At 38.2% G+C, this 27,576-nt stretch overlaps 3 protein-coding genes across 6 annotated transcripts in view; 2 read left to right on the forward strand and 1 right to left on the reverse strand.

Moving 5' to 3' along the window:
- Positions 1-217: 217 nt before the first annotated feature.
- Positions 218-10,413, forward strand: snx1b (sorting nexin 1b). The gene is made up of 15 exons (XM_058782190.1): positions 218-536; positions 727-859; positions 1,661-1,800; positions 1,896-1,962; positions 2,669-2,712; positions 2,808-2,949; positions 3,148-3,226; positions 3,721-3,796; positions 3,887-4,000; positions 4,093-4,186; positions 4,270-4,475; positions 4,572-4,715; positions 4,875-4,955; positions 8,614-8,685; positions 8,766-10,413. Exons 1-15 carry the CDS (start codon positions 399-401, stop codon positions 8,814-8,816), a joined length of 1,581 nt encoding a protein of 526 aa, XP_058638173.1. The 5' UTR covers positions 218-398; the 3' UTR covers positions 8,817-10,413.
- A 128-nt stretch (positions 10,414-10,541) lies between these two features.
- Positions 10,542-20,610, reverse strand: acp2 (acid phosphatase 2, lysosomal). The gene is made up of 11 exons (XM_058782191.1): positions 20,449-20,610; positions 18,821-18,916; positions 16,633-16,719; positions 14,544-14,696; positions 14,286-14,384; positions 13,761-13,850; positions 13,315-13,447; positions 12,463-12,551; positions 12,223-12,329; positions 11,959-12,137; positions 10,542-11,562 (listed from the first exon to the last, which is right to left on the reverse strand). Exons 1-11 carry the CDS (start codon positions 20,530-20,532, stop codon positions 11,432-11,434), a joined length of 1,248 nt encoding a protein of 415 aa, XP_058638174.1. The 5' UTR covers positions 20,533-20,610; the 3' UTR covers positions 10,542-11,431.
- A 256-nt stretch (positions 20,611-20,866) lies between these two features.
- LOC131543561 (activating molecule in BECN1-regulated autophagy protein 1A-like) overlaps positions 20,867-27,576 on the forward strand; it is a 109,062-nt gene continuing 102,352 nt past the window's right edge. Inside the window, exons 1-7 of one of the 4 annotated variants that reach the window (XM_058781014.1) lie at positions 20,867-21,305; positions 22,648-22,881; positions 23,400-23,458; positions 23,599-23,782; positions 23,933-24,105; positions 25,664-25,730; positions 25,826-27,249. In XM_058781014.1, coding sequence (XP_058636997.1) covers positions 22,750-22,881; positions 23,400-23,458; positions 23,599-23,782; positions 23,933-24,105; positions 25,664-25,730; positions 25,826-27,249 — 2,039 coding nt within the window. In that variant the 5' untranslated portion in view covers positions 20,867-21,305; positions 22,648-22,749. The remainder of the gene's footprint in view (positions 21,306-22,647; positions 22,882-23,399; positions 23,459-23,598; positions 23,783-23,932; positions 24,106-25,663; positions 25,731-25,825; positions 27,250-27,576) is intronic. The other 3 variants (XM_058781012.1, XM_058781016.1, XM_058781015.1) reach the window with 3 other exon arrangements.

A 27,576-nucleotide genomic window follows, 5' to 3' on the forward strand; every position in this document is an offset into this window, starting at 1 on the left:
TGGTTGAACCGGTTCACAAAATTGAGCTGCTCTCAAGTCATGATGAAACGATAACCAATGAGTGATTTGAGAGTAAATGTGTATTCCTGTAGCTGTACTGATAAAATATATTCACGGAATGACAGCATCAGTGTGTATGCTTGTAGGTGTAGTTGTTGAAGTAGCTGTAGTATTTGCTCCAGACCAGCAGGAGGCAGTGGCGCATCAGCGCGCGCTCTCTGAGCCTGAGAGCGCAGAGGCATCCGCGGATGTTTTTAAGTAGGCTGAGGTTACCAAGCAGTGAAATCCAATCCGCGTTTACCTGTAACAGACAGTCAGGTAGAAATTACGCCAACCTCAAGACTTGATCCGTTAGGCTTGTTTGTTCTTACATATATTTCCTGTGGTCGAAACAAGCGATGTCAGGCGGCTGCGGGCGGAATCCTCCTCCTTTCCCTGATAATGAAGATCAGGAGGCAGAATTAGACGCTCGAGTGCTGGACAGCGACGAGGAGGAGGAGGAGGATGAAGGCGAGGACATATTCACCGGCGCGAGAGTGAGACACCTGCTTCAGAATGAATGACCAGTTTTTATTATCTGATTATGTGGGGTAATATTTAACTGTCATTTGACAGAAGCTAGCTCGTAGCGTATTGTCAGTGTCTGCAGCGGTTATTCTCATATTGCAGCTCAGCTCATGTCATGGTTATCAGCTGTTAGCATCGTGTTCGTCTCTTTCTTTGCAGAGTAAACCGATCACACCCACATCAGCTCCTGATGAAGGCGATATCTTCAGTGAGGAGGGCTCGTACATCAGGAGCGATGTCCATCACGCCACTAATGGCCTTCACTCTGATGAAGAGCTGGATCTGTTCACTGGTATTTCACTCCGTCGCTGCACCATTACTCATAATGAGCAATAAATTCGTAATGACACTTGATTTGACATGCAGGCCAGATGGGAGCTGAACTGCATGTTGGAGAATATAATGCATTCAATCTTTGTCTTTAATAGCTTGGCAGGTTGAAACGGATCACATACTGTAGATGCTATATATGATATGTGACAATAGTACTTAAGTTAAATTATATTAACTATGTAAAAAATTGTGCTTAATTTAAATTATGTACCTAGCCAAAAGTACTTGAGTGAAAGTAAAAAAAGAATCAACTTATAATTGAACTTGGGTATTTAAAAGTAAGAAGTAAACTCTTTTTCTTAGCTTCAAATTGGTTTTTGAAAACAGTAGAGATGTTCTAATTTTAGTATTTTTTTAAAGCAGAAACTTTCTAAAGAAACGGTCAAAAATAATATCTTCTCATTGATCTGACTATGTAAGAATCTTGGGCACAGCAGATGTTAAACTGAAAAATAAACAGATGTTCCAACTGTGTCGAAAGGGATAGTTTATATGTGTACATGACTGACATGCATGTTAGTCACATTTGGATAAATATTTCCTCCAAAATATATAAGTCATGATATGTAGCTAATTTTAAAAATTTGTAATGAAGTAAAATGCTTTTATTTACTATTAAGTACTCGATTTTAAAAGATCTCATGTAAAGGACAGATTTCCCAAAATAATACTACACTGACTAAAGTATAACAGTGAAATGCTATTTACTCACATACTTCACATCTCTGTGCTTTATTTGCTCTCTCTGTTCAAACACTAGAGGCCACTGTAGAGCTGACACTCACCAACACCACTAGTCAAGGCAGGAGAGAGATTATTGGCCCGAAAGCATCGGCTTGCACCACACATGTCCCTAATTCCATACTCAAACCCACCATTGCCACCAAGACCATGGAGGAGGTACTGAAACAAGACCCTTTACGTGACTTCAGTTGCATTCATGTAACATTTATGCAGATTCTCAATTCTTATTGAATGCTGATGAACTTTAACAGTTGGAGGAGGAAGAGGGTGGAGACCAGTTTGAGCTGAACATCGCAGTCACTAATCCAGAGAAAATTGGTTTGTATTATGCAACTTATTTTTCAAATGTACAAGACTGTTCATCACCCAATATACACTGAAAAATTTGCTGTAGAAATTTCACAATGAATTATAATGAAACAGCAAGTAACGTATTGAATTTTAAAGTTGAAAGACTAAAATAATATTTTCTTTGTTCTTTGTTTTATTAACTTTTTCACAGTGTAGGTAAATATCTAGAAGAATAAATTAAACTGTGAAATGATTTGCGTTACAAGCCAGTGAGCTTATGATTTGGATAAAAAAAGCATCTGCTAAATGAATAAATATAAACATAATAAAATAATATGATCATGAATAACAGTTTGCTGCAACAAGCGCCATAATGAACTGATTTTTACACCAAAAATGTCTAGAAGCTACTGACAAGTTTGTATTTATTACTTATATTTATTAAAATCCGATAAACATTAAGAAATGCAATTCTTGAGCTCTTAACTTCCAAAATCAAAAAATGAATCATAATGAATAATTATTCTGTTGATACTGCTAGAAAACAAGCAGGTATGTCTTTATTACAGTAGTATTAATAGAGAAAATATCTTCGCCTACATGTATGGGCCTTCAAATATTTCCTTGGACATTGAGGAGTGAAATGGTTGAGAACCACTGGTCTAGATTCAGTCTCTTGTTCTGGATGTTGAGAGCTATAGTGACCGAATTCTTCTACGTTATTGTGTTGCAGGAGATGGCATGAATGCCTACATGTCTTACAAAGTGTCAACTCAGGTACACAAATGTTTTGCCTGTTACCATTTTTGGATTGTTCAAGCTACATATATCAGCATTATGCCCCTTAACCATGCTTCTCTCTCTCTCTCCAGACTACACTGCCCATGTTCCTTAATAAGACGTTCTCTGTGCGACGACGTTTCAGTGATTTTCTGGGACTTTATGAGAAGATATCAGCCAAACACTCTCTGCTGGGCTGCATCATCCCTCCTCCACCTCAGAAGAGTGTAGTTGGTAAAGAATTTCACATGCTCACTCTGGCTCCTTGTCTAGTGGAGTTATTCTAGCGATCCTCATCTAGACACTCACAATGGCCTGGATACATGAGCATGTTTACTCTGAGCTTTCTGTTGGCTCTTGCTTGCATCATTTTACTCGGAGCAGTCCGGTGTGATTTGCTGACTGAGCGTGTGGTTTGGTGTTGTGTCACAGGGATGACTAAAGTGAAGGTAGGGAAGGAGGATTCATCCTCAGCGGAGTTTGTGGAAAAGAGAAGAGCAGCACTGGAGAGGTGAACCTATGCCTAATTAGACATACATATAATACATATAAATAGAGGTTGACCAATTACATTTTTTCTGATATTGATAACTCGGGTGGGGGGATAACCTGATTTCTGATTAAGTGGCTGATGGCATATTGAATATGATCTATATTGAATATGTTTAGAAAAACTAGATTTTGTAGTCCAAAATGTAGGAAATCCCAGGTGCAACCAAAAAATCCCTATACAAACCAGAAAAAAAGAAAGTGCTGATTTGATTGTTAACGGCAACAGATTTAGACACCACAAACATTTAGGAGTTAGAAGTTGTTTCATTTTTATTTTGCAGTTATACCCTAGAACCTTTCGGCACTAGCAATGCAAAAAAAAAAAAAAATAAATAAAAATTGCATTCATTGCTGCTGAATTTTGAGTTGGAACAGTGATTCACATGCTAATTTTATCTTTAACTGCTCATAATTCTTTTATATATATTGAATGTTTATTTGTATTTTCTGTAGGTATCTACAGAGAGTAGTGGCTCATCCATCTCTGTTGCAGGACCCGGATATTCGAGAGTTTTTAGAGAGAGATGAGGTGACCACCTTTATCATGTTCCTAGACACATCATACAGTATTTTTAGTGACATATTTTATATCTAAACATGTGTGTTTTTGTGTTTTTAGTTGCCCAGGGCAGTGAATACTCAGGCTTTGAGTGGACCTGGCCTCCTAAAGATGATAAACAGAGCGTCAGACGCAGTGAATAAGATGACCATTAAAATGAATGAATCAGATAATGTAAGAGCACCTCAGTTCCTGCAATTCTAAGGCATAAATTCTCCCAGGTAGTTGCATTTGACTAGTGATTGACACCTCTGTGTGTGTGTCAGTGGTTTGAGAGTAAGCTGCAGGAAGTGGAGAATGAGGAGCAACTGCTGAGGAGGCTTCATGCTGCTGTTGACTCATTAGTAAACCACAGGAAAGGTGAGAATGAAAACTACACTGTGAAGCCAGTCTTTCAGATTCATACTGTTACAAAGCATCTCAAAGTCTTTCTCCTCTTGTAGAGTTGTGTAGTAACACAGCGGTGTTTAGTAAGAGTGTGGCCATGCTGGGCAGTGTGGAGGAGAACACTGCGTTATCTCGTGCACTGTCACAGCTGGCGGAAGTGGAGGATAAGATGGAGCAGCTGCATCAGCAACAGGCCTTCAGCGATTTCTTCATCCTCGCTGAGCTCCTGGCTGATTACGTCAGACTGTTGGGGGCCGTGAGGGTTAGAGAACACAACCACATAATGCAAAACCAACAATCAGAGCCCACTGCATAAGTAATTATTGATGTTGTTTTCTGTGTTCTTTGCTGTCTTCAGTGCTGTTTTGAGCAGAGGATGAAAGTGTGGCAGCGTTTGCAGGAAGCTCAGAGCACATTGCAGAAGAAACGAGAGGCTGAGGCCAAACTGCTTTGGGCGAACAAACCCGAGAAACTGCAGCAGGCTAAAGACGATATAAATGAGGTTAAATTATCAACAGCGAATGATTTATGCACAACACGCTTCAAGTACTGTACATTAGACCAACATGTAGCATACTTGTAAGGGTGTTTTGTTGAATAACAATATGATCGGTCACTAATTTGCTGTTGACATGGAGCTGTTTTCTGTGTCTCTGCACAGTGGGAGTCTAAAGTCAGTCAGTATGAGAGAGATTTCGAAAGAGTCACCTGTACTGTGCGCAAAGAAGTGCTCAGATTTGAGGTAAGATATGTTGATGTTGTGTATAGATGTATTTTGGTAGAAATGCAGAACGAAACATCACAAATGCAACAAAACCTTATATGTACATTAATTGCTTCTCATGGGGACATCTTTAAAAAAAATTTTCATGGCTTCTCAGTGATGAAATAAATAGATACAAATTAGGGGTGTGCGATATTGAAAAATTTTTTCGATAACGATAATTAGACGATATTTTGCATAGTGTGTTATTGTGCTCATATCTGACTACTGTGGACAGCTGCAGTTTTTGATATTCTTCATTCTGTGTGGTCAGTTCACATCAGTGAACAGAAATTAATCTTTTCATATAAGTTGAAATTGATTTTTACCTTTTATGGGCATTTTTACCTTTAATAAAGCCATTTTTTTCTAAAAATGTGCATATTTTGTGTCAAATTGTTATATTTAATCAGTCAATTAGAATAATTAGACATTTAGGCTGTTACCAAACAAATGAAACCAGTATCAACAAAATTAATCTTTGCAGAAGCTGCACCTGAAGTGGCATTTAGATGCATTTACACACTGTTTAATTCAGCTCAGAGGGACATGGAGTGCTTCAACCTGCAGTTACAAATGCTTAATGTTTTATATTTTAAACATAAAACATTGAAAACTGATGTTTGAAATTATTTAAAAAATGAAAAGATACTTTAAATGTGAAATTAAAACCACCAGTAGGTGGCAGCAAGTCACGGTTAATAAATGAGTCATTGCAACTGAACCAAATCATTTAAACGATTGATTCATTCAGGAATGAATCACCGTCATGTTACTCAGAGACGCAAAACAGTGCAGTCTGTGGCTGTTTGGAATTATTTTTGTTTGGCGAAATACAGCAAAAACAGGAAATATGGTGTCTAAAACGCAAGTCTCTTAATATTAACTTTGTCTATTGAACTGTTGTATAAAATCAGTATCACATTTGTAATCATGCTTATTTTTGAAGAAAAAAACAGCATTCTTCGTGTGCTTTTAACTATATGAAATTATATAAATATGTAGATTTTCTGCCCTCATATCTTGAATTTTGTGATCTTTCTTAATGCATTTTAATAGACTGAATCCTGCAGTGAAAGAACACACTCTAAATGCGAACGTGCACTGTAGGGGTGCACTGTAGGGGTGCTTTGTTTGGTTTTTGCAAAATACTCGATAATGTCAAATTGCACATCGTTAAAACAACGATTACGATATTATTGCAGATGATATATATCGCACACCCCTAATACAAATTAATTTGTGTTGGAGGAGCTCTGTGATCCTACCAACCCAGAAATGCACTTGTTCAGCATGATGATGAATTTTATTGTCCTTGAAATGTCCTGCTTATTATTTCTTCATTTAAATATCCTATTTAAAGTGATAGTTCACCCAAAAATGAAAACTGTCATTAATTACTCACCCTCGTGTTGTTCCAAACCCATAAGGCCTTCGCTCATGTTCTGAACACAAATTAAGATATTTTTGATATATTTTTCTGACCCTTTATAGACAGCAATGTAATTACGACGTTTAAGGCCCAGAAAGGTAGTAAGGACATCGTTAAAATAGTCCGTATGATATTAGTGGTTCAACCATAAATTTATAAAGCTACGAGAATACTTTTTGTGTGCAAAGAAAACAAAAATAACAACTTTATTCAACAATTTCTTTTCTTCCGTCTCAGTCTCCACCCCACGTTCAGGAGAGTACCGTGACACATGCGTGTGGTGCTGCTGACGCAGGAGCCGCCATTTTGACGCGGTACTGTCGTGAGCGTGCGTCAAAGTTTAACACAGCAGAGAAGAAATTGTTGAATGAAGTCGTTGAACCACTGAATCACGTGGACTATTTTAACAATGAGTGCGTTTACATGGACCCTCTTAATGCGATTATAATGAGATTTTGGCGAGATTGCGATTATGCTTTACCTCATGTAAACGCAATACTTCGATCTAAATAATACGATTAAGCTCATAATCGCAGCAAGCATAATCGTATTAACATAGGTGGCGTACGCCGATTTTAATCGGAATATACAGGCATGTAAACACCTTAATCGCAGTATTGCCGCTCTGACCAAAGTGCGCATGCGCTTGTGACATATATGAATAACGTGACACGCACCTGTAATAATACGGAGATTAGAAACGATGGAGGGGAAGAAAGCATCGCATTCTGAGGAAAACACAACAAGCTGCCAGCAGTCTCTGTGCAACATGATCTCACAGAATTCCGTGTAATGTTCACGGACTTAATTAACCCCGAATCTGTGGTGGCATCACGGAATCGCCGAAAATTCCGTGATGGACTCACAGAAAAAATTCCGTGATGGGCTCACAGAAGTGATACCAATGTAAGTCAGTGACAGGCATCAGCCGTGCTCCACGCACGGAAACCAGTGAATCCGTGCATGGACCACGGCTGATGCCTTCTGTGAGCCCATCATGGAATTTTCGGCGATTCCGTGATGCCACCACAGATTCGGGGTTAATTAAGTCCGTGAACATTACACGGAATTCTGTGAGATCAGGTTGATCTGTTCCTTACCCTCATCCAGAAAGGACGAACAGAACGCGACGGCAGCGTATAGGCAAACAAATTCCATCATATTTCTATCATGGCGCCGAAAAAGCGTGGAATACAGCGATACAAAATCATTATGCATTAGACGTAAATAGATTAAAACAGCGACCAGTAACACTGCTCTTTCTGAGTCCATCATTTGTGCTGTCCAGTGGGGTATGTGAATAATGGCAGTGAAAAAATTAACCACAATTCTTAGCGAATAATAAGAATAATGGAAATTGCATGTAAACGGGAGTAAGAGCTTTGCTCTATAAATAATCGCAATATTCGTGCGCATGTAAACGCAGTCAGTGTCCTTACTACCTTGAATGTGGTAGTTCCCTTGCTGCCTATGCAGGGTCAGAAAGCTCTTGGATTTCATCAAAAATATCTTAATTTGCATCCCGAAGATGAACGAACATCTTACAGAGGATGAGTAGTTAATGACAGAAGTTTCATTTTTGGGTGAACTATCACTTTAAGAATAGGAACACTGATGTGCTACGGTTTTAAATGCCCTGCATTTTATCTCTCAAAATGATGGGTGTGTGCAACCTCTTATTTACATAGAGCAAACATTGACTGTTTGGCCAACTGCTAAAATGGTTAGTAATGCAAGCCCTAATTTATTACATAGTTTTAAATTTTGTCGCATACCTATGGCTTTTTTTCACTGTAGAGGTGCGGTGACTATATACTATATATATATTCCTGTATTATTTTTGACAAAATATATAAATATCCAAGTTTAAAATTAAGCAAAGCACAACAGTTGGCCAGATGTTGCTTAGTGGGATTTAATGACTTTTGGATTGATCCCTTTTCCTAAACTCAAGACTGGTGGATTGGGACGGCAGTTAAATTACCACACAACCTCTGTTTGTCAAAAAAACAGAAGGTAATTCAGTCAGGAATTTCCACATGGATAGCAGGAAGAAAACAGCCATTCATAATATTAAAAAATTCCCTTAAAAAAAATCTACCAGCATTCATCTAAAATTCAGTAGTTCCAGAAGCTGTGACCATTGGCAATACCTTTTTACATCACAAAATCTAAGATTAAAATAGAATTGTTTTTCTGTGGCAGAAAGAGAAAGCCAGAGATTTCAAACAGCACATAGTGAAATACCTGGAGTCCCTGCTTCACACACAGCATAGGGTAAGTGTGTAAGTGTTTGTTTGTTTTACATATAGTACCCCTGAATAGCCTGTCATGAATTGCTATTTATCTTAAACCAGCTGGTGAAGTGTTGGGAGGCCTTCCTGCCTGAGGCCAAAGCCATCGCCTGATCAGAGCCTTACCTCACACGCTCCTAACCTTTGACCTTGACAACAGACAATCAACATTTCTCTCTTCCTATATCCTTTGCTCTCTGTGTGTGAAATAACAAGTACATCTTAATACTCGTTCATCGATAAGCAGATTCCTAGATCGTGTTACTGTTGACAACTGAATGTTGAGTGTAAAGGTTAAAGGTCAGAGCGGCATTAAAAAAATCCAGCTGTGTGGGGTTGCAGCAAGAATATTTTTTTATGTGTGCACGTATGTACGTGTGTTTAGTGTTATCCTTAAGGTTTTTTATGGTGCTTAGCCTGTGTAGTGTTTCAGTAGAGACATTAAACCGCCTTTAAGATTGTTGAGTGTCATTCTCTCTGTGTCATGGATGTGCACAGGGGTGAGACTCAAGTTTGTAATCCATTCCAGATAATAGAGAAAAACACTTGAGATGTTCCCGAGGCACTCAACCCAGCCTGATGTTGCACCACATTTAAAAAAAATTATAGCAAAGTTAGAGTACGATATAAAAAAAGAATGATTCACAGACTACGGAGGGAAAATGTTTGCTGTCTTTTGAACGAAGTCCCATATTTTGTGTTAATAGTTTTGACTGAATTTGTATGTTCTCAAACAGTTGCACTGATCTGGACTGGTCCAGATAAATGTCTACTTGCAGTATAGGTGTACAAACATTTCTATAAAAAATTCTAGAACAACTTGTTAAAACATACGTTGAATATTAGGAGAATGTGTGAAAACATTTGTACTGTGGATGCTTTTAGTCTTTAATATTTATGCACTGCTGGTGTCTTTATGATATCACAATACCTTCCAGAAACTGGGGCTTCATTTATAAGATGCATTTATGATCAGATTTGAGCCTAAATTCTATGGACTTGATTCCATGTCAAAAGTAAGGAACACATTTGGATTTAGTATTGGGAAAAGCATGTGTATGAAATTCTTGTGCTCATATGCTCCATTGAGAACATGTAAAGATAAATAGGCACATTATGCATTTATATTATATTCACAAAGTAGCAATATTTGAATCACTTTGTGATAATTATGTCACTGCAATTAACAAATTATATATTAATATAGCCATAAAGGGATATTAGTGTGCATTCAGGTAGGTGAAGTTGATGTTCCACTTCACATTGCGCATGAACTGTGATTTATTGAGTTATGCATTTAGGGACATTTTTGTGCATACAGACATTTGATAAATTGTTCATACGAACACTTCAGAAACTTTTGTATGTTCACACATCACTAGATTATTCTACGCATGTCTTTATAAATGGGGCCCCAAAACCTTAAATGACATGGATATTGAGGGGACACGCCCATATTCAAAGCAAAAGTCCATTAATGTTTTTTTAAAAGCTGGATTTACACCAATAGTGGATTTTGGGTTATATATTCTTGGTTTGAAGCTCTTTTCCTGACACTAAAGACTCTGTGCTGTTACACATGTATTATAAGCCACCATTTTGACTATTAACAAAATGTTAATGACCTGGTACAAGAAAGACGTGCGTTTGTTTAAAACAGTTGTCCTGTCAAACTTTGTCTATTTGATGAAAATAAAACTGAATAAAAAAAGGTTGTTGTCGTCATCTTTTCAGATTAAGGACACCATCTCAAACCATCAGAATTTCATCAACTAATTAATATAGCATTTGTTTTAAATGAATCCAGAGCTGTGCATTGAAACAGTAAAAAGAGAATCATTAAAAACAAACAAAACATTTTTATTTTTTACTCACTGGGTATGTTTATCAGTCAATTTTGTATTAAATATGATGCACCTGGAACTGATTTTTTTACTGTATTGAGACATGAAATCATCTTTCATAACTGAATATAAAATCAAATTTGTATTCACATGATCAATGTAGAATGACAAAGCATTAAGGAAACTGCACAAGATTAAAACAATTACTCCAATAAAAGCTCATTTGAGCTTAACCTTAAAATACTGTTCGTATCAGCATGTTGTTATTCTGAAATTTACTAATCAAAACTCTTCTGTTGCTATAAATCAGGAGATAATCACATAAAAAGCATGATGCTAAAATTCTGTGAGTGCATTATAAGGCCTCAATTTGTTTTCAGTAGTCTTTCATTGCCCCATCTGAATCTTCAGGTGTTCACAAATATAGAAGAATTAATGTCCTGGGAGCACAAACAGCAGGACACCAACAATCCTTGTGTTTCAGAGAGGACTCACACCTCTGGAGGAGCTTCAGTCTCAGAAATATTTTGAGTTCCAAGTTTTAGTTCCCTCGTTGACTTTTGTACACAATCTTCTGTTACAATAAAATCCCAGAGCCGAAGACACACATGAAGTCACAGCTGCTCAGTCACGGATCTGTGCACTAAGCACTGTGTTATGTTAATGCTATTGATTCCATCCCAACTCTTGACTCCCTTTTTTCTCTCAAAACACTTAAGGTTACAAGTAAGCAAGTAATAAAATGTTACAACTCTTCCCCAATATAAAAAACGTGTGACCAAAAAGAGTTCTGTCTTTAGAGTTTCTCAACAACTTGCCGCTGTGTCCTCATAGGTCCTCTTCACTGTCCCACAATTCCTCTTTGCGGAGGAGCTGATATGATTGTCAGGAGTCACTCTCGTTTATGACATGACTGTAGCTAGCCATCGGCTCTTTTAGACGGCACAGCACCACAAACAGCAGCAGTATGAGGAGGAAGAGAAGACATCCACACACAGCCAGCCCGATGATGACCTCTACACACACATATGAGAGAGAACTAATCAAAATCAAAGTAACTCAAATCCATATTAGTAATACGGTACGTATATTTTGAAAGATATTGAAAATTTTATCTTTTTGTCATATGGAAGTGCTTTAAATTGCAGTATATATATATATCACTAAATAAATAATTATAATTTGAAGAGTTTATTTGCAAAAAATTTTTTTTTTTAAATTTTCAAAAATCATGTTATGTTTTTATTAAATGCGGTTTGACTGAGATTAATTGGAATGCATAATGAAAAAACATGATTTTTAAAATCTTTTTGCAAATGAACTCTTCATTTACAGTTTATGTGTGCATGAAAAAAGTGGTTACAAGATGTAAGCAATAAACAGCATTTATTAATGTAAATGATTGTGATTACCAGTGTCTGTGGCTTCCTTCTTTATCTGACACTCTTTATTCCTGTCTTGTGGTATGACTTCACGTGTGAGGTTCACAAAGTCCTGTAGGGGGCAGCGGTGGGAACAGCCCGGTAAAGACACAGGGTACGGCTCAGACACATTAGTGTCATTGCGATAAAACATCTCCACTGAAAACGTCCTGAAAGAGCAAAGCAAAGGTATATTTTAGTTGACCAAAGAATGTCTACTAGAAACATTTAGGAAAAACACAGTCAATATGTTACCCGTTCTCTTCCTGGTGAAGTTCAAATAGATGACACGAGGCATAAGGTGGCTGCAGGCCATTAAAGACATTCAGAGCTTCCTGTAGGGCTACAATTGTTGTGTCATGCTAGTAAGGAAAGAGTTACATGAGAGAACATTACATGAACTGCTTACCCTAAAGAGGACAAATGTATTTTTTTTAGTAGGCTATTGACTGAAAAAAGGGAAGTTTTGGTCTGCTGATGTGACACATGACTTACCGCTGAGTATACCATCATCTTCACTTTCTGTTTAGAGTCCAGTGCTGCTGCATTTGAGAGATTCTTAATGATCTGATCTAACAGCAGGCCTGTAAATGAGAGCATAAGTTAAGTTAAGTCAAGTTAAGTCGTGACATATTGTGACCCATACTCGAAATTGGTGCTCTGCATTTAACCCATCCAAGTGCACACACACAGCAGTGAGTAGTGAACAAATGCGAACACACACCCGGAGCAGTGGGCAGCTATTGCTCCAGCGCCCGGAGTTCGGAGTTCGGAGTTAGGGGTTCGGTGCCTTGCTCAAGGGCACCTTAGTCATGGTATCGAAGGTGGAGAGTGCTGTTCATTCACAATCCCCACCTTCAATTCCTGCCGGTGCGAGAATCGAACCGGCAACCTTCAGTTAAGACTCCCTAACCATTAGGCCACGACTACCCCCAGGTAGAGCTGTTTTAGCACGTTAAAGTGTCACAGGATCACAGTACTGCACTTGAATGTAGACCGGTCCATCCACTGTTTATTTACATTGACATTTCCCTGCACTGTAACTGCACATCTTTTGAGGAAGCAGCCTCTCCCTCAATTCCTACAATGCCGATTTGCATGTGTGTGCATAAAAGTGTCAGAGTGTGTAACTATGAAAATATTGTCAAGAATCTTCTCTCTTCTTAAGAAATGTCAGAAACTACTCTCCATGTTTAACCTCGTATAATGTTATTCTCTGGCTTTTGGTTTTTATTTGATTCTTATTTTTATTCATTTAGTTTTATTTTTGTTGCTGTTGTTCATGTTGATTTGGAATGAATTTACAAAAAAAAAAAGAAAAAGCTCTGCCCAGCGATAAGCTCTCACCTCCCTGAAGTCTGCACTTCTCCTTTCTCTTGTAGACTCCAAACATAATCTGAAAACCAAAGTTCTTTAACACCTTTAGTGTCTCCATCACACTTGAAGTAACCCAGTCAGGTGGTCGCATCCCATGTTTTGCCTGGGGAAGGAGAATAAAAAGAGACGATTATCTGATCTGACACAGTTCATGGTGTCTGTCTGAGCATTTGGATTTAATCAATTATGAGCATCATGAGTTCAGTCTGGAATAAAATGAAGTAACTGATTCAGCCTGTGGTAAGGCCATCATTACAAGACATTTATCACAAAATCTCTCTATATCATGAAAGAGTCCACAAAGAATAGGGAACAGTTTTACCCACAAGCCATCAAACTTGTCTATAACAACTTCCACACACACACACACACACGTGTGTAATAATGTGTGCACATAAATGGCAGGTGAAACTCACCTCACAGAACAATGTGTCATACACACTCCAAATAGTCTCAATGTTGGTTTTCTCCAGTCCTGTTTTATTTTTCACCATCTCTATTAAGGCCTGCATAAAATGACATCATTATGAGTGTAGTAGCCATTTTGGCTGGCATGGCTCATCTACCATTTTTTTTCTTTCATTTTTTCCATTTGCATTGAAAGTTTATAAGTTATGTACTAACATGTACCTGAATTACTAACGAAAAAAAAAAAATAGGGAGCAAAAATAAAAATGGAATATTGACTCATGAACAAAAAATGTAAACTGTAAATACTTTGACAGAGGAGTAAGTTTTCTGCCTTTCTGTTTTTTTCTATGTATTTGAAACATTATTTACATTACTTCCATTTACATCATTTACATTTCTTCCATTTACATGATATTTACCCAACAAAATATGCATGTTCACAATGTCAGAAATCTAGGGATTCAATATAATTTTAAAAACATAAACATATGATCTGCTGTTATAAATGAGTTTTTGCAAGGTGGATTTACCTTATAGGTTTCAGTCATGTTAAGAAAAATATTAGTTTTTTCAGTCTCGTTCATTAACTGTGTGTAACGTGGACAGTCGTCCAGAGGGAATGAAAGCAGCTGGAAAGAAAAAAAAACAAAAAAAACACAAACACACTGTAGGCAGTCCATGTAGCCATGGAAACAGATTTTAAAAATACAGAGACATTTACTGATGCTGTTGCTGAGCAAATATGACTTCATTGCTAAACAGAGATCAGGGCCAGTGTGATGTCCTACCTTCTCTTCAGCTGCTGGAACAGTGTGAACAGGTATTGGTTGCCATTTCAAATCTGGATTAAACACCTCAGAACCATTAGGTGGGAACATGCCAGCCAGGTTCGCTTCTGCACTCATTAGAGTGCGGTCAACATCTGTACTTCTTACGAATATCTGTAGTGCAAAGACAGGATTACTTATTCTATTTAAACACTGACAACTCTATGTGTAAAGGAGTAGTTCACCTTAAAAACGTAAATTCTGTCATCATTTTCTCACCCTAATGCTGTTCCAAACCTGTATACAGGTGCTGGTCATATAATTAGAATATCATCAAAAAGTTGATTTATTTCACTAATTCCATTCAAAAAGTGAAACTTGTATATTATATTCATTCATTACACACAGACTGATATTTCAGATGTTTATTTCTTTTAATTTTGATGATTAGAGCTTACAGCTCATGAAAGTCAAAAATCAGTATCTCAAAATATTAGAATATTACTTAAGACCAATACAAAGAAAAGATTTTTAGAAATCTTGGCCAACTGAAAAGTATGAAAATGAAAAGTGTGAGCATGTACAGCACTCAATACTTAGTTGGGGCTCCTTTTGCCTGAATTACTGCAGCAATGTGGCGTGGCATGGAGTCGATCAGTCTGTGGCACTGCTCAGGTGTTATGAGAGCCCAGGTTGCTCTGATAGTGGCCTTCAGCTCATCTGCATTGTTGGGTCTGGTGTCTCTCATCTTCCTCTTGACAATGCCCCACAGATTCTCTGTGGGGTTCAGGTCAGGCGAGTTTGCTGGCCAATCAAGCACAGTAACACTATGGTCATTGAACCAGCTTTTGGTACCTTTGGCAGTGTGGGCAGGTGCCAAGTCCTGCTGGAAAATGAAATCAGCATCTCCATAAAGCTTGTCAACAGAAGGAAGCATAAAGTGCTCTAAAATGTCCTGGTAGATGGCTGCGTTGACTGTGGAAATCAGAAAACACAGTGAACCAACACCAGCAGATGACATGGCAGCCCAAATCATCACTGACTGTGGAAACTTCACACTGGACTTCAAGCAACATGGATTCTGTGCCTCTCCACTCTTCCTTCAGACTCTGGGACCTTGATTTCCAAATGAAATGTAAAATTTACTTTCATCTGAAAAGAGGACTTTGGACCACTGAGCAACAGTCCAGTTCTTTTTCTCCACAGCCCAGGTAAGATGCTTCTGACGTTGTCTCTGGTTCAGAAGTGGCTTGCAGCCCTTTTCCTGAAGACGCCTGAGCTCGGTGACTCTTGATGCACTGACTCCAGCTTCAGTTCTCTCCTTGTGAAGCTCTCCCAAGTGTTTGAATCGGCTTTGCTTGACTGTATTCTCAAGCTTGCGGTCATCCCTGTTGCTTGTGCACCTTTTCCTACCCAAATTCTTCCTTCCAGTCAACTTTGCATTTAATATGCTTTGATACAGCACTCTGTAAACAGCCACACCTTTCAGTAATGACCTTCTGTGACTTACCCTCTTTGTGGAGGGTGTCAATGTTCGTCTTCTGGATCATTGCCAAGTCAGCAGTCTTCCCCATTATTGTGGTTTCAAAGAACAAGAGATACCCAGAATTTATACTGTAGGGATGGTCATTTACTCAAACTCAAATGTAAATATTCTAATATTTTGAGATACTGATTTTTGACTTTCATGAGCTGTAAGCTCTAATCATCAAAATTAAAAGAAATAAACATTTGAAATATCTGTGTGTAATGAATGAATGAATATAATATACAAGTTTCACTTTTTGAATGGAATTAGTGAAATAAATCAACTTTTTGATGATATTCTAATTATATGACCAGCACCTGTAAGTGTCTTTATTATGTTGGACACAAAAAAATATATATTTTGAAAAATTTGGGGAAAGAAATACTATGGAAGTCAATGGTGACTATCAACTGTTTGATTACTGGCATTCTACAAAATATCTTTTGTGTTCAACATAAAAAAGAAACTCGTAAAGGTTTGGAACAACATGAGGGTGAGTAAATTATGACAATTTTCATTTTTAAGGTGAAATATCCCTTTAAGTTTATTGAACATGTTTAAACAATTTAAAAAGACAGTAACCTCATGCCGCTCATAGTCCTCACTAAGGAATCCCGTGTACCGTTTCTTTAAAAACTGACCCAGTTCGAAGTGCTGCTTCATTCCCTCCTGAAATGATCAGAAGATTGAGTTGAAGTAATAAAAACACCCTCTTACTAAATCTTACGGTGAAAGAATAAAATAAAATCCTTAAATTTGCATTCAGTAATTTGGCGCCAACTTAAAGCTGTACACATTAAGAAATAAACTGTTTTTGTGAACAGTCATCTGAATGTGAGATGAAGACTACTCATAACAGTTTTCTATAAAAAAAAGTGTTGTATTTTTGTAAGGAGCAGGTCATCCCCTCAATGTATACATACAGTGCCTTGCCAAAATATTCATACCCCTTAATTTTTTTTTTCACTTTTTGTTGCTGCCTTATGTTAAACTGCTTTAAATTACTTTTTTCCCCACATCAATCTACACTCCAGACACCATATTGACAAAGCAAAAACAGAATTGTCCCAACTTTGTAAATTTATTAAAAATAAAAAAACTGAAATAAGTACATTGCATAAGTATTCATACCATTAACTAAAAATTTAGCTGAAGCACCTTTACAGCCTCAAGTCTTTTTTGCTTGATGTGTGACAAGCTTTGCACATCAGCATTTAGCAATTATCTGCCATTCTTCACCTCTCAAGCTCTGTCAGGTTGGATGAGGGCAGACACACATTTTCAGGTTTCTCCAGAAATATTTGATTGGGTTGGGCCACTCAAGGACATTCACAGAGTTGTCTATAAGTCACTCTTGCTGTGTGCTTAGGGCCATTGTCCTGTTGGAAGGTAAATCTTCTGTCCAGTCTGAGGTTCTGATGCTCGGGGCTGGGTTTTTTGGTGCACTGAGCTTTTCTTCTACTCTGACGAGTCCCTCAGTCCCTGCCTCTGAAAAACAGCCCCACAGCATGAGGCTGATACCAGCACACTTTACTTTTGGGATGGTACTCTGCAGGTGATGAGCAATGCCTGGTTTCCTTCAAACGTGATGCTTGGTATTAAGGTTCATCATATCAGAGAATCTTGTTTCTCACAGTCTGAGGATCCTTTAGGTGCTTTTTTGCAAATTTTCATGTGTCTTCACTGAGGAGAGGATTGAGTTTGGCCACAACGCCATAAAGCCCAAATCGGTGGAGTGTTGCAGTGATGTTTGTCCTTCTGTAGGTTTCCCCTGTCTCCAAATATGATCATGAGCTCAACTAGAGTAACCATCAGGTTCTTGGTCACCATTCTAACCAAAGCCCTTCTCCACCAATTGCTCAGTTTGGCCAGCTCTAGGAAGAGTCCCGGTTGTTTCAAACTTCTTCCATTAAGGGTAACAGAGACTACATGCTTCTGTGACTCTTCAATGAATCAGAATTTTTTTCTGAACTCTTCCACAGATGTGTGGCTTGACGCAAACCTGTTTCTGAGCTCTACAGGCAGTTCTTTTGACCTCAGGGCCTGGTCTTTGCTCTGATATGCATTTTCAGCTTTTAGATCTTTTATTAAGACGTGTGTGCCTTTCCAAATCATACCCATTCAATTGAATTTGCCACAGGTTAACTTCACTCAAAGTGTAGTAATATCTACAAGCAATATGAATGCTCCTGAGCTAAATTTCAACTGTCCCAGGTATGAATACTTATGCAATGGAATCATTTACATTTTTTATTTTTAATAAATTTGCAAAGATATTAAAAAACAGTTTTTTTGCTTTACTATTATGGGCCGTTTCTCAAACGGAAGTCTGCATCCTCCGGAGGTCGCATTTGTAGGCTGCATACGTCATAAAGAAGATCTTATCTTAGAATATTAACAGTTCTAAATTTGACCATTATTCTTAGTTAAGTGTAAATTGTTGTAATATGCTTTTGACTTGCAAATGTAATGCTCAGTCAACTGAAATAAACCAGGCTTGATGCCGTATGCAGCCTACAAATGCGACCTCCGGAGGATGCAGCCTTCCGTTTGAGAAACGGCCATGGTGTATGGAGTGTAGATTGATGTGGAAAAAGTAATTTAAAGCAGTTTAACATAAGGTGAAAAAAATTACTTTTGCAAGGCACTGTAAACTAAATATAGCACAGACACTTGCATGTTATTACATAAACTAAGGATTACTTCAGTAGCACATAACCAATTAAAACAAAGAGCATAAGGTATGTGTGTGTGTGTCTGCATACTGCACCTGAGAGAGCTGTCCAAAACCCTGGGGCCAGTCACTCTCCTTATAGGGATCAGTTGGATAGGCCTTGATTGGAGATCTGTCGCCATGACGATAAAGCTGACAGAGAGGAAGTCAAATACCTCATAAGTATTGGGGATTTATGTATGTGTGTGTGTGTGTTCAGGACGAAGAACTACACTGTGCAACTGTGACTAGATCAGCAAATCCAACTTGTCATGTGCTCATTGTGACAGCCGGATACAAGCCACACAGTTGTGTGTAAACACATTCTAATTGGTTAATCTCCTTATCTCTGACTTTCACAGAAATCAGCCATGTTTAAATGTGTATTGTGAATTAAGTTTTCAGTACTGGCTTGTGGCCTTCTCACATTTACACTATAGTAGGATTTACCTGAATCATTAAGTAGGTGTTCTAGGAATGCATTCAATTATAGGCATGTTACACAATCACGCTTAAAACGGCACAACCCTGTGGTTTAAACTTCCTCAACTGCAGTGACCCGATCGTCATGATTTACCACAACACACTTCTTTTCACATAATTAAACCAGGTGGCAGTATCAAATATGACTACCCACAATACAAAAAAGGGTTTTGAGTTTCTTTATGTGGCACAGACATGAAAGAAAATATACATGCAAATCTTGAATATAACACCGAGAATAAACACACATATTTATGTGCACAAATAGAAGAAAAGTTAAACCACATCAAAAACCACATAAAATCTGGTACTTTTATTAGTGTACTAGCCTAAGCGATTGGAATTTTAGAGTGGAGATACACAATGGAAATTTAAACCATTTTTGTTTATGATAAACTTATATTGCTCATATTCAATAATGATTTTCATAATAAGAACTTTGAGAACAAAGGAATGGTTTACATTTGTAGGGCTAAGAATAAAGGAACTTAAAATTACAATCAAAAAATAAATGGACACACAGCTGATTCTTCTGATATACCACAACATGCAAAACATCAACATTTCATGAACATGCCTCAATGTCAGAACTTCCTTATAACTGGATATACAAAACTTGCCCATCAAAAGCCAGGCCTTTTTCCAACCTATACATCCAATACAAAAGAACCACAGTAGAATTTACTTGGAATAAACCTACTGGGATAGCTAGTATCAAAGCATTTTATTGCTTTGACAGAACTGGGAGGTAACAACATGTTTCATCATGTGATGAACTCAAACATTAAGCAAGCTGATAGGTTGGATACAATATCAAATAACCAAAGTTTAAAGTCGAGAACAAGTTGTAGAGCCCAAAACAAAGTTGGTAGCAAACAAAGGTTAGTCGTGTCAGCAGATCTCGCCACTCACGCGTCGTTACTGTTGGATACCGTTTCAAACTAGACTGGTATCACTGTCGATAAAATATAATCAATGCAAAGCATCGAGAGCGAATAAAATCGAAAAGGAAACACAAACTCAGCTCACATTTACATAAAAACACAGAGCTGTAATGCATAAAAATATGACAGATAACAAAGAGTCAGAATGTGTGTGTCGTTTCATGAAAGGTTTTTGAGCCGAACGGATTTGTCAAAACAGTTGCAGACAGTAACGTTAGTATAATACTGCAGACAGATTACACATTATACACTACTTACCACAGTAACAAACTTGAGCGTCCTTTCACCACTGGAAAGACTGAAAGTGAAGAGGAAAGCGACGATCAGAAAACACGACTCCATACTTGTGGACGAGCAGCTGAGGCAGAGTACAGTAACCTCATTGAACGATCGTTGTCTGGCTGATCTGGCAAACACAAGACGAGCTGCAGGAGTTTCCGGGTGAAAGAGCGCTCCCATTGGTCAACGCATTCTGCAACGTAAAAACGCGTAAATTGATTGGTCGGTCAAAATGAAAATTCACTCTTGTTATATTTTTATGCTGTATATATATTTGAGTTCATGTTTTACCTGATATCCTAGCCTCAAATATGGTGTATCTGAATATGAGAACTGATTGTTTTCACACTTAATTTGCTATTTTATTTTCGAATGGTAATATGTATTATTTTTAATTATTTTATTTTGTATTTTCATACAGACATTTTAAAATACTATGTTCATCTCCATAATGTAGATAGAAAGTAAATAGCAAGGTGTTATGTATGCACAGGGTTTAATTATTACCGATTTGCCTGTGTTTACAGTAAAGCTCAGCTAAGGTTCGCGTGTGAACGATGTTTTCGGTAATTGATTACGAAGGATCTGTGCTCTACTGGCTTTGTCTTTACGCTTTTTGGCAGGAGGTGTTGAACACAGCAACAAATCTAAAGTACATTCGACCCTCTTTTCGGGAAATAACAAAAATATTTCTCTCAGTATTTATTTAAAGCAGAACATAAAATTAGTACTGAATATTTAAACAACGTTCCTGCTGCTTAAGTGCCCCAACGTACTTGTTTCACTTGACAACTACGATTTCAAGGAGTATATTCGGACAAAAATATGAGAAAAAGGTAGGCCAAATCTGAGACCCCGAGTGGTTGTCTTAAACATATTTTAAACAAAAAACACTCATAATTTAGTCACCACGCAACTGTGTGGATTAATACATCACCCGTAAACAGTAGCCTGCTAACTGCTAAATGTGAAAGCTGTTAGCATAATTTCTTCATTCAAAAACAAACATCGTAAATCTTATATAGTTTTCAGTGGTTCCTTTATTCTGTGACTATGAAGTTACTTCACTAAGTGTTTATAGCACTTTTATATCCCATATCTAGCTTTAATAGCAGAAGATAACAGCTGAAGTCAAACATGTAGCCTGTCAGATGGAGGATAGATCAAGTTGTCACAAGACATGGAAAGCTGATCCAAGTTATTTCACCCTGTTAGCTTAGGGTTGTGTTCTTATGTAAATAAAATTTTTGTAATTTATAAGTATATTTACCCATTTAATACAGGCAAGTGCACAAAACTGCGTTTGCTACTATTTAATTATTTGTAAAGACTATTTAATTATATATCTTTATTGATTTATTGTCATGTTTTATCTATTTTAGCCTTTCTTTTGTTGTTTGCTGAAATATATATTGTCTTACATGTTACCTAATTTCCCACCAGTTTTATTTTAGTATCATACCCTTGTTTTTGTTTTTTTATTAATATTTTGGATAGTTTGTTTTTTAATGTATTTTGTATATATTTATATATGGGTTTTATTCATGTTTATTTTAGTTTTCATTATTTTAGTACATCAAGTTAAACTAAATGAAAATGTGAAATGTTGGCAACTAGCTGAAATAAAAAAGTAAATTTTTTAAATTTAATTTATTTATCTTTGTTGGTGTTGTGGTTTTAGTTAACTAACCCCTACAATAAAGTTTCTATTTATCTGTGTAAGATATTAAAAGGAGTCATTCTGCCGTTGCATGTGTGTATTTATAATTTTTGTAACAATCCTTCATTGTTTTCACACTGCTCTTCTATGCCCTGCCTATTGATGTGCCAGAATACACCATCATTTTGCTCTGTAGTGTTGATTCAGTATGCGTTAGTTCTCTTACACACCATGTAATCTACTTTGACATCTGTGCTGATTGTGCAGAGATCATATTTGGAGGCAATCTGTGGTGAGATACAATGCTGGAAAATTTGACACTGAATTTAAATAACTTCTTACCAAGAAATGGGAAATCATTGTCTTATTGTCATGAAATTTATATTGAGTTGTAGTCAAGTTATGATGTGTTATATTCCTAAGATAATCATGAGCATTAATGCCCCCCCGCCCTTTTTATTTATTTATTTTTTTTAAAGTTTTATGACGATTTGTTGAACTCTTTCTCTCTCGCCCAGAATGATGGCGTGGCAGTAGCAGTGGTGGTCTAGTTGTGTGTGAGCCGGTGGACGGCTCTGGGTCTGGTGTAAGAGGGTCGAAGTGAGGAAGAGTTTGTGGAGATGAAGGTGGGACAGAAGAACTCAGTATGTATCCTGTCCAGTCGAGAGCGAGGAGCACGAGGCCTTGCCTCACACAGGATCCTACAGCAGCTTGTAGAGGAAAAGACACAGCGCATGAAATGGCAAAGCCAGGTAACTGACACACTGATCTCTGTCATTTTTTGACTTGTAGCCTCTTGTATGGGGAAATGCCTGCTCAGTACAATGTGTTATATCAGAAGCAATAAGCTGCATGCTGATCTTACTGTATTATCACTATCACGATTACAAAGGAACTATTTTTAATATTATTAAGACAGTTTAGTTTTTATTTGTTTTGCCAACTGCAGATCTGTAGGATTTATTTACTATTTGACGTTCTAAATAAATACAAAAATTCGTATTTATAACTGTAAAATTTTAATTATAACATTCATCAGCTGAAAAACGATCATTCTCAAAGTGATTACAGCAATACCATTCCTCCATGTCATTATTGTTATAGTTGTAGTGTGGACTTCGCTATTCTCATATAATTAAAATGATTATTAAAACTTAAGTTATATTTATCATAATAATTTTTGTCTTTGGTGTGAATAGACTTTAATGCTGTGGTTTGGATGTGACTCAGGTAAAATTACTGTTCTATTAATTTTCTTTCGGTGTCACAGAAAGTGGAGTTACCAGACAGCCCTCGCTCAACCTTTCTTCTGGCCTTCAGTCCAGATAGGTAAGACAGGTCTGACTTCTTTTTCATAGTCTTCAGTGCAGATCTGCTAAATAAACTGACAGGCTGATCTCAGGCTTTTCCAGTTAGGCCCTATCATCTACAAGCTATTCAGAGAGTTTTTGTTATTTGTCTCTTTGCAGGTCTTTAATGGCTTCGACCCATGTGAACCACAACATCTACATCACAGAGGTTAAGACAGGAAAGTGTGTTCACTCTCTAGTGGGTCACCGCCGGACACCCTGGTGCCTGACCTTTCACCCTACCATCCCTGGCCTTATTGCTTCTGGCTGCCTGGATGGAGAGGTCCGAATCTGGGACCTGCATGTAAGTCTTGACCATACGCATATTCAATTATTATTTTGTAAACTTGTAATCGTTCTGCTCTTTGCTTCAATATGTTTTTTGTTTTCTGTAGATTTGTCTCCACAACTTAATTTTGCTCAAAACTAAAAGTATTGTGTGGTTCTGTTTCAGGGAGGCAGTGAGAGCTGGCTCACAGAGAGTAACTCTGCAATTGCATCCCTTGCTTTCCATCCTACTGCTCAGCTGCTGCTCATTGCCACCAACAATGAGCTACATCTATGGGACTGGAGTCGGAAGGAGCCCTTTGCTGTGGTGAAGACTGCTAGCGAGACAGAGAGAGTCAGGTTTGATGCACATACATTTTATTAATTTAAAAGGATAGTTAACACAAAAATGTAAATTATGTCATCAACAATTCACCCAAACCCTTTGTCGTTCAAAAAAGATACATAAGAACTATAAAACACTAATTAAAAAAAAACACTAACTTTGATACTTTATAAAGTTTGTAAAAGAAATCTCAGTTAAGCCGTTTATTCCATCTTCAGAAGATACACAATTGCTTTATATGTTGAACAGATTTAGTTTAGGCTTTTATTCGCATATAAACATTGATTAATGCACATACATAGAGCTTTTATAAAATATGATAAAGGGATTCTCAAATGTTCTAGCTTGACGAGAAAAAAGCAATGTGGTTTGTTCTTGCATGTCAAATAAACTCATTTGAGAATCCTTTTACCTGATGCACTTTATGTATGTGAGTTGATTAATGTTTATATATCAAGAAAATCTGTTCATCATGTAAAATTATCATGTCTCTTCAGTAGACTTTTGGTGCATCCCAAATCGCGTACTTATACACTATTCTATGACATTTCGTAGTATAAATAGTGTGAGTAGTGTATTCACACTGAAAATTAAAAAAAAGTGCACTTTAAATACCCGGATAATGCACTTAAAAAACTAAAAAAATGAAGTGTGGCATGTTGAACACTCAACTGCCGATTTTCTGTGGGCAACTGTTTAACTGTTGGCAATATAAAAAAAAAAAGAGTGCAAATAGCCTGGTTGTTGGCAGAGGCTATTTACACTAACTCCACCCACAAACGTGTGATTGGGCTAGTCAACATTACAAAAGACGGTCATCAGTCGTCAGCTTCAGTGGCACAGATGGTAAAACGTGTGTCATATTCCTTTTGACATAATCGACTGGGGTTCGAATCTGCCTTTTGGCGAACTTTTTTTCTCCCTTTTCAAATTCCAAATCACATCAGAAAAGCATTTATTTTTAATAAAATTTAAGGAAATAATAAAAAAGTTGAAAATAAAATATTGGGTAGGTGTAGGGAGGGCTTTTGTCCCAATAAGGTGGCATCCATTTAATAATTTGAATTAAAATAAAAAATTTACACTCAATAAATTATTATTGTATACTGTTTTATAATGTATTACAATGCTGAGGTGCAGATAATTGCCACTATTTGCAACAAGTAATTAGCAGAATATCCTGCTATTTTAACATAGTATAAATAGAATCTAAAGCTATTTTCATTTAGTGTAAATAGCCTCTATCACAAAACCCCCATCCCTCCCCCGCCCCCTTTGCGCGCGTACAGCACCCTCAACCTAAAACATCTTCCCACGCCCCTGTACACTACATGGTTGAGTGTATAGTGCGTCATTGGGATGCAGTTTTGGATTAAACTGCTCACATGGACTATTTGCAGCGTCATAGTTTTTGTGGAATTGATTTTAAATGGAGGGACAGAAATTAAATTATCCACATTTATGTTTCAAAGATGAAGTCGTTTGGGCTTGAAACAACATGCAGGTGAGCAAATGATAAGTGATTTTTAATTTTTGGGTGAACTGTTTGTGACTTTTCCGTGTTTTTTGCAGGTTGGTGAGATTTGATCCGTCGGGTCACTATCTTCTAACTGCCATTGTAAACCCTTCAAACCAACAGGTGAGCCTTTTTGCTGGAAATGTTGTTGATTAGGCACAAGACATTACATTTCTTTCTTTAAAATGTGTGCATACGCTTACATTTGTGCGTTGCAGAACGATGATGATCCTGAGATTCCAATGGACAGTGTGGAGATGCCCCATCTCCGTCAGCGCTCTTTTCTCCAGTCCCAGCCTGTTAGACGCACGCCCATCTTGCACAATTTTTTGCATATCCTCACTTCCCGCAACTCCGTCCCTCAGGCTGGAGGCACTCTCGCTGCTTCCAGTGATGAGGCGTCTGATTCGTCTGGGCGTTACTCTGTTTTGAGGGATCGTTCCCGGCTGCCGTACCATGGTTGCGTCCAGCCACTCGGAGTAGTGTGTTTCTGTAGCCGTTGCTCATCAACACGGGTTCCGTCTCCGCCTGACGACGACCCTTCAGACTCCACCTCCCTAGAGGGACAATCACACGCAACCACCTTTTCATCTGCACGCACAGAGCCACGAATACCACGGTTTCCCACTGAATCATATGCTTCAAATCGGCCCTCAGCATTTAGCTGTGTGTATGGTGGCGGGAACAACGTGCGGAACATTTCTTCTAGCTCTGGGAGGAGGGGAGTGGCTGGAATGGCACCCATCCCACCTTTCCGGCAGCAACCACCAGTCAGAGAAGATGGAGGCCGTCTCCCTGGGGCAGATTGGGTAGGCTGTGTGCTTAATGGACGAGGTAGTAGTATGACTCCACCCAGAACCAGCGCTTCCTCTGTCAGCCTGCTTTCTGTCCTACGACAGCAAGGGACTTCTAGCCAGTCACCTGTTTACACCTCAGCTAGTGATGGATGGGGCCTTCCTCATAGCAGCGGCAGCACATCAGGGACTAGTTCTAGCAGGCACCGCCCACCTGAGGAAGAGGGCCACAGCAGCCCTTCTTCCATCCGCAGTGTTCTTCAGTGTAACCTTAACCGCTATTTCATGGAGAATGATCGAATGCAGGACCTCATGCAGCCTCAAGAGGGCAACAGGCAGGACCAACAGACTCAGGAAATGCTGAATAACAACATGGACCCGGAGCAACCAGGTCCATCTCATTACCAGCCACTCTACGGTGGTGAAAACCCTTCACACAGTCACATGAACCGCTGTAGAGTCTGTCACAACCTTTTCACATACAATCAAGGCACTAGGCGCTGGGAGAGAACAGGTCAGCAGACATCTGCTGAAAGAAATGCAGCTTGGCAACCCACAAGTCCTGCTTTCCACAGTGTAGCCCCAGTCTCTCATTCTGATCATGACCTACTTGAACACAGACCCATGGAGCCCAGCCCAGATGCCCCAGAGCCTCGTGTTCCCTTTTCCCGCAGCACAGCTACTGGTCCGCACGAGGAGCAGCCTGTTGGGCTGGTCTTCAACCAGGAAACTGGACAACTGGAGCGTGTTTACAGGCAGTCCGCCACCTCTCGCTCAACAAATGTATCACAAGAAGCCTTAAACCAGGAAATGCCTGAAGACGCGCCGGATGACGATTACTTACGAAGGTGAGGCAGCAGTCTTGTTTACATGCTTAAAGAGGTCATGCCATGAGGAATTAAACTACCTTGTTTGGTTGATATGGAAAGGTTTCATTGTACCAGTTGTTTCCTCACCAGTCCAAAAAGATTACTGAAATTGAGCTGCACTAATGACTAATTTTTGCAACTTTCTGATATCAGATGTTGACTCATGACCATCTACATGTAGATGACAGCAATGACGATTTATGTTTAGAAACTTTGCCAGACCAGTTACAGTGAGGCAAATAGGAGGAAGTATGATAGCAGGGCTCTTACATTTACAACTTTACAATAGATCTTCAAATAAATTAT

This window comes from Onychostoma macrolepis, chromosome 07, assembly GCF_012432095.1.
Source record: "Onychostoma macrolepis isolate SWU-2019 chromosome 07, ASM1243209v1, whole genome shotgun sequence".
NCBI classification, from domain to species: domain Eukaryota; kingdom Metazoa; phylum Chordata; class Actinopteri; order Cypriniformes; family Cyprinidae; genus Onychostoma; species Onychostoma macrolepis.

Excerpts from the sequence above, each read along its gene's own strand:
- snx1b (XM_058782190.1), top strand. The coding sequence starts at position 399 with ATGTCAGGCGGCTGCGGGCGGAATCCTCCTCCTTTCCCTGATAATGAA. Across the intron at positions 2,713-2,807 it reads CTTACAAAGTGTCAACTCAG|ACTACACTGCCCATGTTCCT; the intron begins GTACACAAATGT and ends CTCTCTCTCCAG. Across the intron at positions 3,797-3,886 it reads AGTTTTTAGAGAGAGATGAG|TTGCCCAGGGCAGTGAATAC; the intron begins GTGACCACCTTT and ends TTGTGTTTTTAG.
- acp2 (XM_058782191.1), bottom strand. The coding sequence starts at position 20,532 with ATGGAGTCGTGTTTTCTGATCGTCGCTTTCCTCTTCACTTTCAGTCTT. Across the intron at positions 18,917-20,448 it reads CGCTCAAGTTTGTTACTGTG|CTTTATCGTCATGGCGACAG; the intron begins GTAAGTAGTGTA and ends CCTCTCTGTCAG. Across the intron at positions 12,138-12,222 it reads CTTCACCAGGAAGAGAACGG|GACGTTTTCAGTGGAGATGT; the intron begins GTAACATATTGA and ends TTGCTCTTTCAG.